The 13,285-nt window shown below is 43.9% G+C and overlaps 1 protein-coding gene across 2 annotated transcripts in view; it reads left to right on the forward strand.

Moving 5' to 3' along the window:
* Positions 1-3,490: 3,490 nt before the first annotated feature.
* The window catches only part of MOB1B (MOB kinase activator 1B), a 78,090-nt gene continuing 68,295 nt past the window's right edge, over positions 3,491-13,285 (forward strand). The window contains exon 1 of one of the 2 annotated variants that reach the window (XM_064367754.1): positions 3,491-3,674. In XM_064367754.1, coding sequence (XP_064223824.1) covers positions 3,661-3,674 — 14 coding nt within the window. In that variant the 5' untranslated portion in view covers positions 3,491-3,660. The remainder of the gene's footprint in view (positions 3,675-13,285) is intronic. The other variant, XM_012464431.2, reaches the window with a different exon arrangement.

The raw sequence follows: 13,285 nt of genomic DNA on the forward strand, positions 1-13,285 counted from the left end.
TTCTCCCGACTCAGCCTCCTGAGTAGCTGGGATTACAGGTTCCCGCCACCATGCTTGGCTAGTAGAGACAGGGTTTCGCCATGTTGGCCAGGCTGGTCTCAAACTCCTGACCTCAAGTGATCTGCCTGCTTCGGCCTCCCAAAGTGCTGGGATTATAGGCATGAGCCACTGTGCCTGGCCCCTCCATTCTTTTTCTTTCTTTTTAGACGGAGTTTCGCTCTTGTTACCCAGGCTGGAGTGCAATGGCGCGATCTCGGCTCACCGCAACCTCCGCCTCCTGGGTTCAGGCAATTCTCCTGCCTCAGCGTCTTGAGTAGCTGGGATTACAGGCACGTGCCACCATGCCCAGCTAATTTTTGTATTTTTAGTAGAGACGGGGTTTCACCATGTTGACCAGGATGGTCTTGATCTCTTGACCTCATGATCCACCCGCCTCGGCCTCCCAAAGTGCTGGGATTACAGGCTTGAGCCACCGCGCCCGGCCTCTTTTTCTTTTTCTTTTCTTTTTGTGATAGGATCTCACTCTGTCACCCAGGCTGGAGTGCAATGGTGCGACCTTGGCTGACTGCAACCTCTGCCTCCCGGGTTCAAGTGATTCTCTTGCCTCAGCCTCCTGAATAGCTGGGATCACAGGGTGCGCCACCATGCCCGGCTATTTTTGTATTTTTAGTAGAGATGGGGTTTCACCATGTTGGCCAGGCTGGTCTCTAACTCCTGGCTTCAAGAGATCTGCCAGCCTCTTCCTCCCAAAGTGCTGGGATTCCAAGGGTATGCCGCTGCGCCTGGGCCCATGTTTTCCTATTATGTCAAATTAATCTGTCCTTGAGAAGCACTTAAAATTGTACATTGGTTAGTCTTTAATGAAGCAAGATAAAGAATTAAAATCTAAGGAGCACTAATAAGGGTCAGGTTGAATTGCTATGTTAAGTGAGATTGTGTAGCATACAAAAATACATTTAGAATATACTTATTCTTTTTTTTTCTTTTTTTTAGAGATGGGGGAGGTCTCACTATGTTGACTAGGCTGTTCTTGAACTCCTGGCCTCAAGTAATCCTCCCATCTCGGCTTCCCAAAGTGCTGGGATTACAGGTGTGAGCCATGGCATCTGGCCTCAGATGAATATATATGTAATATATATATAATTATGTATATATATAAAATATATATATAATTATGTATATATATAACATATATATATACGTATATATAACATACATATGTATATATAATATATATGTATATATATAACATATATATACGTATATATATAACATATATACGTATATATATATTATACATATATGTGTATATATATTATGTATATATACGTATATATATTATGTATATATATATTATATATATATATTTTTTTTTTTGCAAGCCATTCAGGGAGCAATTTGGAAATGTGTGCCAGTCATTTTAAAGATTCCCTTGGCAGGACAGAGCTTTAGAACAGGAAGATATCTTAGAGATCATGTAATGATCCAAGGCTCTCATTTTAAAGGAGCTAAAACTGAGGCTATGACAGATCAACTCACTTACTCCTTCCAAAGATAATCTGTAACCTGGTAATGCAAGTCTTGCTTTCAGAAGACCCTTAAAATAATTATACAGGGCTGGGTGTGGTGGCTCATTCCTGTAGTCCCAGCACATTGGGAGGCTGAGGTGGGTGGAACACGAGGTCAGGAGTTCGGGACCATCCTGGCCAACATGGTGAAACCCTGTCTTTACTAAAAATACAAAAATTAGCCAGGTGTGGTGGTGCACGCCTGTAGTCGCAGCTACTCAGGAGGCTGAGGCAGAAGAATTGCTTGAATCTGGGAGGCAGAGGTTGGAGTGAGCCAAGATCGTGCCACAGCAAGAGACTCTGTCTCAGAAAAGAACAACAAAAAAAGAATTATACAGTAAATTAGTATCACATCAATATTTTATTCAGTAAGTTAGTACCATATCAATATTTGGAATAGGGTTTTTATACCATAAATCTATTATTTTCATTAGGATAAATCCTCCTCTTTCTTCTTTTCTGGGACTCTTTAAAACTTTTTAAAATTTAATTTAAAGTTCCAGGATACATGTGCAGGATGTGTAGGTTTGTTACATAGGTAAATGTGTGCCATGGTAGTTTGCTGCAGCTATCAACCTATCACCTAGGTATTAACGTCTGTATGCACTAGCTATTTATCCTGATCTGGTAATCTTTTGAGCCTGTAAGTCTTCCCATTCCAGTACCTTCTGCTGTTCCTGAGATAGGGCAAGATTTCAGTGCAAGATTCCCATATTTTCTTCTATTAAAAAATATATTTTTTACCACTTTAACAATGTGCCAAATAATAGTGCACAAATGCAGTATAATAAATTTTATATCTGTACCTACTTCAAGAGTATTCTGCCTTTGGAATAAGCCAAAGGTGAGCTAATATCTGCACATGATTTGTTTTGCTCAGATTCTTTGATAACTTCCATGTGGATTTGATGGGTGTTGTGAGTAAAGAACATGGACATCTCTTGGGTACCCATATTTCCCCCCTAAATTGGTAATGCTGTGGTGACATATTCAAGGTATGTGAAGTATTCTTAAACAGAATATAAAGGCTTGCCCTGGGCCCCATAACCCTGTGAGAATGAAAGTCTCTCTGTAAGCGGGTCTGAATGGCTTCTAGCTTCTAGGATGCATCAGAGTGCTTACAAACTTTGGCTCCCTAAGTGGTTACACCGATGACCAGCCTACCATACTGGGCTTCGTGGTGAACCGAGCTCTGCTCTCCTCCTTGGCTGGCTCACTTTTCCCAGCTGCTGATGACAGCCTGGCTTGCTTGTTCAGGTAGTGATGGACTCTGATCTTTCCCTCTGACCTTTCCCAGCTGCTGATGACAGCCTGGCTTGCCTGTTCAGGTAGTGATGGACTCTGACCTTCCCTAATTCAGGGTTTAAAAATATGATCATAAAATGACAGAGAACTTGAAAACCCATTTGGTCCTTTTCTTCTAAGTCGTTCCAACCAGATGAAACTCCCTCCTGTTTTTTTAAGTGCTAGCAGAGAAAGATGCCATCACCTTTCACCGCCCTTGGACGGGCACTCACTCGGCCTAACTGCGGTGGTAGTTCCATCCCTCACTGCGCGACCCTGACATCCCGGGCCTGAAACCCCTTTCCTCCTTGACGTCTGGAGCCCAGCGGAGAGCCTCCGAGCGCTCGGCCACGACCCCTAACCAGGTGGACAGGCGAGCCGGGTAGCGCCGGCCCATACGCTGGGCTTGGTCCCTGGCAGCAGAAGGGACCAGGAGGTAAGGGACCAGAAGGTGAGGGACCCCGGGCTGCAGCCAGAGGGGTGAGCTTGCACCGCTATCGCGAGAGCTCGCGAGGTGGGGGCGGCCGGGAGCTGGGGAGGGCCGCGCTGGGAGCCTGTAGCCCTGCCCCGCCTCCCTTTCCTTCCCCTCCCTGAAGTGATTCAAGCCGAGCGCTACCCACTTCCGCCCCCTCCGCCTGCCATTGGAACTGGCTGAGCCGAACTAGTTGCGGCCACCGAGCAGCCGGAGTTCCACACCTCCTCCTCCTCCTCCTCGTCTCCTGTTCTATTAGCCTTTCCTCTTCTTTTCTGGCCGACGCCTATCCGAGGCCTCGCGACCGCTGAGTCTGCAAACCGCGCCGCGGCCGACATGAGCTTCTTGTTGTGAGTAGCCAGGCCCCGCACGCGCCGGCTTTGTTCGGGTGGACCTGGGCCCCCGCCCGCCGCCTGCCGCCCGCCCTCGTCCCGACTCTCCTGGCCCCGCGCTGCCCGGGCCCGGCGTCACCACCAAGCGGGGCCCCGGGACTGCGCGGAGCGCTTGAACTGCCTAACCGCCGCCTCCCCAGCGGGCTTCGAGTACGCATGGGCTCCTCCAGCCCTGAGGAGGCTCTTTCCCCCCGGCACACCCCGGGGCAAGAGTCTGGATTCCTCCATCACCCCCACCTCTGCTTTCGCTCGCATTCCCGGGCTTGCTTGCGCGCTTCTCGTGGATAGCTCCCACTCTCCCGGTGAATGGCTCCAACCTGTGCCCGGTCGAATGGCTCCGTCTCGGCTGTCCATTGCTCTTTTCTGGGTCCCAAGCACAGACGATAGACTGTCGTATTTTCCTCCGTCACCCCAGGACCCTTTTAACTTCCCCTCCGGTCTTAGGGCTGGGAAATTGGGACGACAAGTTCTGTACATTTAACACTGAAACAAGGCTGCTTGCGGGTCTGAATCCGCTGGACACAGACTGGGGTCCTCAGGAAAGGGGTCTGGAGTCGCCCCCTTGCTTCCTCGAGGCGCCCTTCCTCCCTGAGGAAGACAGGTTTTATCTTTTAGACCACCAGCAAATAGGTTTTGCATAGTGTGCCCCGCCTAGTTGATGAGGTCCACTGGGGAGCTGTTTTGAAAATCATTTGTAAATGTCAACTTTGGCGTCATATTTAGTGCTGGTCGTTATTTCACGTGCTTATCGTTTGTTCCAGACGAGTGGGGGGAACGTGGAGTGGGAAGGGCAGAAGGATGGGATGGCCGGATGTGGATATGGAGGCAGTAGATAAGCCTTAGGTGCTCTGAAAACAGGGGTTACACCCTGAGGAGTAACTCTTGAAGGCTTCGTTGTGATGCACCTATTCCATGTTTAGTCTGTGTTTAGAAAACTAATTTAAAAACTCGGAGGTTGAAACTCACCCCGTACACTCTTTTACTGTTGTGGAGAAATTAGCATTTAAAGATTATTTTGTTAAGATTTCTCTTCTTTCCCTGCCCAATAATTTTCAGTCGTTACATTGACGTCTGAATGCTGAGAACTTAATTCACCCTTTTCACATGCTCACATCTAGAATATTCTTTTTAGGGTGTTTAAGCAAAACTGAACAATCACAGAAGCCTCAGGGCAGACTTACTGTTTGCAATATGTATAGGAGACCTGGCTTGTGTCAACTTGCCTAAAACGTTTAAACTCTGAAAGGGAATTTCTTAGGCTCATCCTAGAAGTTGATTCTGAGTCTGTCAGATTGGCATAGGGCTAGATGACAGGACTGGGTGACTTTATAAAAAAGTCTTTGTTTCCTATTTTAGTTCTTCTTCTTTTTTTTTTTTTTTTGAGATGGAATCTCCGCTCTGTAACCCACGCTGGAGTGTGCAGTGGCGCGATCTTGGGTCACTGCAGCCTCCGCCTACCGGGTTCAAGCGATTCTCCTACCTCCTAAGTAGTTGGGACTACAGACCTGCGCCACCACGCCCGGCTAATTTTTGTATTTTTAGTAGAGATGGGGTTTCACCTTGTTGGCCAGACTGGTCTCGAACTCCTGACCTCAAGTGATCTGCCCATCTCAAATGATCTGCCCGCCTCAATCTCCCAAAGTGCTGGGATTACAGGTGTGAGCCACCATGCCTGGGCAGTTTCCTATTTTAGTTCTAATCACCGTATTCAAGCATCTCAGCTTGAATCTTCTCTCATCTTGAGCTTAATTTTACATTGCTAATGTTTGGTTTTTTCAAGAATTTAGAAGCTATATTCAAAATAGCACTGTAGATGATGTCCATGACTACTGCTGATGGGCTTGTGTCTAATAAGCTAAATTGGTTAAAGCAAAGCTGGGTGCGGTGGCTCTAGCCTGTAATCCCAGCACTTTCCTAGGTGGAGACTGGTGGAACACGAAGTCAGGAGTTGAAGACCAGCCTGACCAATATGGTGAAACCCCGTCTCTACTAAAAATACAAAAATTCGCTGGTCGTGGTGGCACACGCCTGTAGTCCTAGCTACTGGGTGGGCTGAGACAGGAGAATCGCTTGAACCTGGGAGGTGGAGGTTACATTGAGCCGAGATCCCGCCACTGCACTCCAGCCTGGAGACAGCAAGACTCCATCTAAAAAAAAAAAAAAAAAGGTTAAAGCAGGGAAGAGCCATATTTGGCTGAAACTAGGGGATAGAGAAGGTTCTGATGCTATTTTTTGAATACAAATACAACAGTGTCCTATTTTTACATGGCTCAGTGTTTAATAGATTCAGAAATGTGGTGGATTAGTTCATTTCTCCTGAAGGTTATTAGCTACAAAAGAAATCTTGCTGTGACTAATGTATATAGCACCTTAGAGCATTTGCACTATTTGGGGCACAATCAGAAAAGTTAATTCAACATTTTCAGTTTTGAAAAAAAAAAATTTTCAGTTTTGGTCTTTGTCCACCATCAGTTTAAAATCTAAAGTGAACACCACTTAGAAATGATTATTATTGGAAGTGAAAGAACAAAGCTTTGGTTATTTCATCTATTTGTTATTTGGTATAGCTATCTGAATACTGTTTGTTTTTTTTTTTTTTTTTTTTTTGAGACAGTATCTCACTTCGTTGCCCAGGATGGAGTGCAGTGGCGTGATTACAGCTAACTGCAGCCTTGACCTCCCAGGCTCAGGTGATCCTCCCACCTCAGACCCCCTCCCCACCTCAAGTAGCTGGTGCTACAGGTATGCGCCACTATGCCTGGCTAGTTTTTTTTTTTTTTTTTTTTTTTTTGGTAGAGTCAGGGTTTTGCCATGTTGTCCAGGCTGCTCTCCTGGGCTCAAACAGTCCACTCATCTTGGCCTTCCAGTGTGCTGAGATTACAGGTGTGAGCCATCGCACCTGGCCATCTGAATACTATTTCTGTACCAACAACTGAGCAGAGAAGGAAAGAGTTACAGCTTAGGAGTTAAATACAAATATTTTCCTCCAGTTCTTGGAAGTTTACTGGGAAGCCTACTATCAGTGGATGGAGCAGAGGAAATAAAGGCAGTGCAAGATAGGGTTATGAAGGTGGTGACTCATGACTCTTGAGGGCTCTAAGATAGAAGGAAATAATTATTACTAATTTTTAAAAGATACACTGTGGGCTGGGCACAGTGGCTCCTGCCTGTAATCCCAACAGTTTGGGAGGCTGAAGTGGGCAGATCACTTGAGCCCTGAGTTCGACAGCAGCCTGGACAACATGGCGAAACTCTGTCTCTACCCCCAGAAATACAAAAATTGCACCTGTATTGCCAGCTACTCTGGGGACTGAGGTGGAAGGGTCATCTCAGCCTGAGGATATTGAAGAGGTTGAGGCTGTAGTGAGACATAATCATGCCACTGCACTACAGCCTGGCCAAAAGAGAGTGAGACCCTGTCTTTAAAAAAAGGCCAGTTGCACGGTGTAGTGGCTCAGGCCTGTAATCCCAACCCTTTGGTGGTGGAGGAGTTTGAGACCAGCCTCCAACATGTTGAAACCCCATGTCCACTAAAAATACAAAAATTAGCCAGGCGTGGTGGTGGACGCCTGTAATCCCAGCTACACGGGAGGCTGAGTAGGAGAATCACTTGAATCTGGGAGGTGGATGTTGCAGTGGGCCAATGTTGTGCCACTGCACCGCAGCCTGGAAGACAGAATGAGACAATCTCAAAAAAAAAAAAAAAAAAAATTCACTGTGCCAGGCACTAATGCTGGGTACCATTTGTGACAAAAGAGACATAAATCCCTACATTAGTGGGGCTTATGTTTTGGTAAGTGTCTGTAAATACTAAACATCAGTAAATCATGTAGTATGGCAGAAAGTCCTAAGTGCCATGGAACAAAAAAGAGCAGGGAATAGAAATTTTTGGATAGGGAGTTGAGACAGATTAGGATAATCCCCAGAGTGGGTGCCCAGATCATCTGCAGGAATGATACCTTTGTGTCCCTTTTATACAAATGCTCAGGATAAATTTGCATTGCATATGTGGGTCTGGCTGGGACCGAGTTTTGGTTGTGCTGCAGGTTGGCCTCTATGTGTTTTCAGATTAAGCTAAACTCTCATAGTAGATACGGAAACTTGACAGGAACTTCATTTAACTTTGTGGACTCAAATCTTTTAAACACATCCTTAGCACCTGCTGTGTGCCAGACATTGAGGAAGATATGAGACTCCAGAGATGGTAGACGGTATATAGTCGTCTACAATAGATGCAATACAATCACGGGGGCCCAAAGTATGTGGAGCAATTTGTTGTACTTAGTCTTTAGGAAGGTTTCATGAAAGAAGTGGGGTTAATGGAAGCTGAACAGGAGCTCTCTAAGAGGACAAGGGGAAATGGGAGATTACGGTCAGAGCACACATTTTTGAGTCAAGAAATTGCCTGTGAAAATTGTTCACTTTTATGTTTGTGCAAGAGGCCATAGAATTTTGGAGCTAGCAGGGATCTATTAGTAACATGGCCTACTTAACTCTTTTTTGCTAAAGAGGCAAAAATCACCAACTTAAGGTTGATGGCCTAATTATTGACCTGGGTACAATTGGAACTCAGGTCTATTGACTTAGGAGTTTTTCTTTCCTGATATGCATATAAAAGGGAAATTGAGGATAAAAGTGAGTTCTAAATAATCATTCAAAAAGTATATAGCACGTTCTCTAAGTTTATAGCATTTTTAAGTTATGGGTATCTTTCGACTAATGGAATTCTGCAAAAAAAAAAAATTGACTTGAAAAAGAGCAAAGTGTAATTTCCTAATGTACGCGCTATTTATTTGGAATGGAGTTAAAAGAAGTACATTTAGTTTAACTTTTTCTTGTTAAGAGACAGGGTCAGCCAAGGGCGTTGGCTCACACCTATAACCTCAGCACTTTGGAAGGCTGATGGGCTGGAACCTTGAGCCCAGGAGTTTGAGAGCAGTTTGGGCAACATGGCAAAAGCCCCATCTCTACCAAAAAAATTAGCTAGGTGTAGTGGCATTCAGCTGCTCTCGAGGCTAAAGTGGGTGGATTGCTTGAACCCAGAAGGCAGACGTTGCAGTGAGTCAAGATAGCACTACCGCACTCCAGCCTGGGTGCCAGAGTGAGACTTTCTTAAAAAATAATTAAAAGAGACTGGGTCTTACTATGTTGCCCAGCCTGGCCTCAAACTCCTAGGCTCAAGCTGTCCTCCCACCTCAGCCTCCAGAGTAGCTGGGATTATAGGTGCATGCTACTACATTCACTACTTATAAATGAAAGTCTATAGGAAAGGTGGTTTGGGAATGTGAATGACTAAACCAGGTCTGTTTCTTCTTTCTTTCTTTTTTTTTTTTGGATGTCAACAAAAGCTGACAGGAAGAAACAGATGGATTGGGAAAGGCAGGAAGAAAGGAAGGAAATACTGAGCACTGTGCTAGGTATCTTCCATTTGTAATTCTTAAGATTAGCAATTTAACAGCACTTCTGGGAGGCTGAGGTGGGTGAATCATGAGGTCAAGAGTTCGAGACCAGCCTGGCCAACATGGTGAAACCCTGTCTTTACTAAAAATACAAAAAATAGCTGGGCATGGTGGTGGGCGCCTATGATCCCAGCTACTTGGGAGGCTGAGGCAGGAGAATTGTTTGAACCTGGGAGGCGGAGGTTGCCGTGAGCCGAGATCACACCATGGCATTTTAGCCTGGGCGACAGGGTGAGACTTTGTCTCAAAAAAAAAAAAAAAGATTAGTAATTTAGGAAAAGAGACTCATGATACTGCTATGTTTATATGCATTTGTCTCTGTCTCCCTCTCTCTGTCCCTCACTTTTCCCCCAGACTGCAAAAGCCAGCATCTTGTTTTCAGGCAAGTGATTTAACCGATGTTAATGCTTCAGCAGCCTCAATTTTAAAATAAAGTTAACAATTTTTAAAAGAATAATCAAATAGGTTGGGTGTGGTAGCTTATGCCTATAATCCCAGCACGTTGGGAGACTGAGGCACGAGGATGGCTTGAACCAATTTGAGTTACAGTGAGCTATGCTTTCGCCATTACACTCTAGCTTGGGCAACTGAGCAAGACCCTGTGTCTAAAAATAAAAAAATAATTAAACAAAAATAAAAATAATAGTTTACTGAGTGTTTACTATGTGCCAGGGACAAAGTGTTTTAAATAGTTAACTCAGTTCAATGACTAGCAGGAATCCCATTTTACAGATGAGGAAACTAGCACAGAGAGGTTACATAATTTTATCAAAATCATGTAGCCAGTAAATAGTGTAGCTGGAATTTGAGTCCTGGAAGTCTAGATCCAGAGATCCTGTCTTATACTTTTTTTTTTTGGAGACAGAGTCTTGCTCTGCTGCCCAGGCTGGAGTGCAGTGGTACAGTCTCGGCTCACTGCAACCTCCGCCTCCCGGGTTCAAGCAATTCTCCCTGCCTCAGCCTCCCGAGTAGCTGGGATTACAGGTGCCTACCACCACGCCTGGCCAATTTTTGCGTATTTAGTATAGACAGGGTTTTTGCCATGTTGACCAGGCTGATCTCGAACTCCTGACCTCAGGTGATCTGCCCACCTCGGCCTCCCAGAGTGCTGGGATTACAGGTATGAGCCACCAGGCCTGGACTTTTTTTTTTTTTTTTGAAACAGAGTCTTGCTCTGTCACCCAGACTGCAGTGTAATGGCATGATCTCAGCTCACTGCAACCTCTGCCTCCCAGGGTCAAGTGATTCTCCTGGCTCAGCCTCCTAAGTAGCTGGGACTACAGGTGTGCACCACCATGCCCAGCTAATTTTTGTATTTTTAGTAGAGATGAGGTTTCACCATGTTGGCCGGACGGGTCTGGAATGCCTGGCCTCAAGCAGTCCGCCGGCTGGGATTGCAGGTGTGAGCCATCATGCCCGGCTGATCCTGCCTTGTACTATTTTATTTATAATTAACAAAACTATATATATATTCACACACATACACACATCTCTATATACATATATACATACTAATATGTATATATATGTGTGTATATATATCTGTTTTTTTTCTTAAAGGTGATATTCAAGTAGGCCTTGTTATTAAGAGAAGTCTTATGTTACCAGATGTTATTGTCTCATATCTCATACTGCTGGGACTCTTTTCTAGGATTCACTAAGAATACATTAGTAGAAGAGAAAATAGAAACTTTTAAATTTATATAATATTCAGATATTTTTAACCTTTATTTTTTGTGTAAAAATAATATACATGTTGGAGAAATCACAAAGTATTGGTAGGAAGAGAAAAAAAATAAAGATCACTCATAATCACACCTTCAGAGATAACTATTGTTTGTATTTAGGGATATAACTTCTTCTGAACCTTTTTCATTGCATTTTTGTTTGTATGTTTTTATTTTATTTTATTTTGAGACAGAGTTTCACTTTGTTGCCCAGACTGGAGTGCAGTGGCATGGTCTCCGCTCACTGCAACCTCCACCTCCTGGGTTCAAGCAATTCTCAAGCCTCAGCCTTCCGTGTAGCTGGGATTACAGACACCCATCACCACGCCCGGCTGATTGTTTTGGTATTTTTTAGTAGAGACAGGGTTTTACCATGTTGGCCAGGCTAGTCTTGAACTCCTGAGCTCAGGCAATCTGCCCATCTTGGCCTCCCAAAGTGCTAGGATTACAGACGTGAGTCATGGTGCCTGGCCGTTTTTATGTATTTAAAAATATACAAATGGATTTCCACTGTACATAGACCAGATTTTTTACTTGTAAATTTTTTATGCCACTGAATAGAATTCTACAACATCATTTTGAATGACTGATGACTAAGTATTATCTTACAGTTTTTTTATCTGATAACCCACTAAAAAAGGATAACCTTATAATACAGTCTCCACTGTAAGGTTATTTTCTGTTTTCTTCTTTTTGTTATTAAGTATATATAATTTAATATGACATATTAAGGATAATATAAATCATTGTATAATATATATTTTATATCCTTATGTATAGTACATGTTATTCTTTTTAATATGTTGCATTTTTTAGGGGAATGTGGGGCATAGAAGTAAATATGGTCATCTTTTCAGAGAGAACTGTAGTTTTGGGAGTTGCAGTACCGACTGGCTTTAGTTTACTTTTCTCATCTGATATGAGATAGCTTTTTTTTTTTTTTTTTTTTTTTTTACACATACCTGAGTGCAAAATAATTGTCATGTGGTTGCTTTTACCATTATTGATTTCTTTCTCTAAGTGTAGTTGCAGTTTTTGTACTTTTGGGGTTTCTAGCGTGTTAAAGCACATGTCTAATACATGTAGCACTTCTCTATATATTTGATTAGGAAATATTGAGGCAAAATAGCTACGTGTCACTTGAAAAATATGAAACAGTTGTACCTGTTAGGAATGTCAAACTGAGACCTATAGAGAACTTTATCTCTCCTTTTCTTTCTATGTTTCCATTTTTGGTTTACATTAACTAACTTAAGACCATCTTTTTTTTTTTTTTTTAAGACAGGGTCTCACTCTTGTCTCCCATGCTGGAGTGCAATGGCGTGATCTTGGCTCACTGCAACCTCTGCCTCCCAGGTTCAAGTGATTCTCCCGCCTCAACCTCCTGAGTAGTTTGGACCTACAGGCGTGTGCCACCATGCCCAGCTAATTTTTGCATCTTTAATAGAGACAGGGTTTCACTGTATTGGCCAGTCTGGTCACCAACTCCTGGCTTCAAGTGATCTACCTGCCTCAGCCTCCCAAAGTGCTGGGCTTACAAGCATGAGCCACCACGCCCGGCCTTTAATTTTGAAACATTTTTCAACTTCCAGAAAAGTAGCAAAGAACACCTTAAGGAACCTCCATGTATTCCTTATCCAGAAACCCCACTTTGATCTGTTGCTTTATCATTGTCATCTTCAGCAGAAGGATCCAATCATGAATCATATATTGCATCCACTTATATATCTGCAGTGTTTTCCTTTTTTCTTTTCTTTTTACAGGGTCTCGCTCTGTTGCCCAGGTTGGAGTGCAATGGCCTCATCTCAGCTCACTGCAACCTCGACTTCCTGGGCTCAAGCGATCTTTCCATCTTAGCCTCCTGAGTAACTGGGACTACAGGCATGTTCTGCCATGCCCAGCTAATCACTTTTTTGTGGAGATGGGGTTTCACCATATTGCCTAGGCCTGTCTTGAACTCCTGGGCTCGAGTAATCCACCTAGCCTTGGCCTCCCAAAATGCTGGGATTACAGACTTGAGCCACTGGGCCCAGCCTATGTTTTTCAAACTGAAATAGTTTGTCAGTCTTTCCTTGACTTTCATGACCTTTACATTTTTGAGGATTATAGACTAGTCATTTTGTAGATGTTCCTCCCTTTGAGTTTCTCTGATGTTTCCTTGTACATTTGAGTTATGCATTTGAGGCAGGAATATCACAGGTGCAGTGTATGTTTTTCTTTTCTCCTGTATGTTTGTATATATGTATGTATGTATGTATGTTTTGGGATAGTCTCACTCTTGACTAGACTGGAATGCTGTTGTGTGATCATGGCTCACTGTAGCCTCTACCTCTCAGGCTCAAGGAATCCTCCCACCTCAGCCTCCCAAGTAGCAGGGACCAGA

The sequence above is a fragment of the Aotus nancymaae genome, unplaced genomic scaffold (assembly GCF_030222135.1).
Source record: "Aotus nancymaae isolate 86718 unplaced genomic scaffold, 86718_ANA_hifiasm-v0.15.2.pri h1tg000006l, whole genome shotgun sequence".
In the NCBI taxonomy this organism is placed as follows: domain Eukaryota; kingdom Metazoa; phylum Chordata; class Mammalia; order Primates; family Aotidae; genus Aotus; species Aotus nancymaae.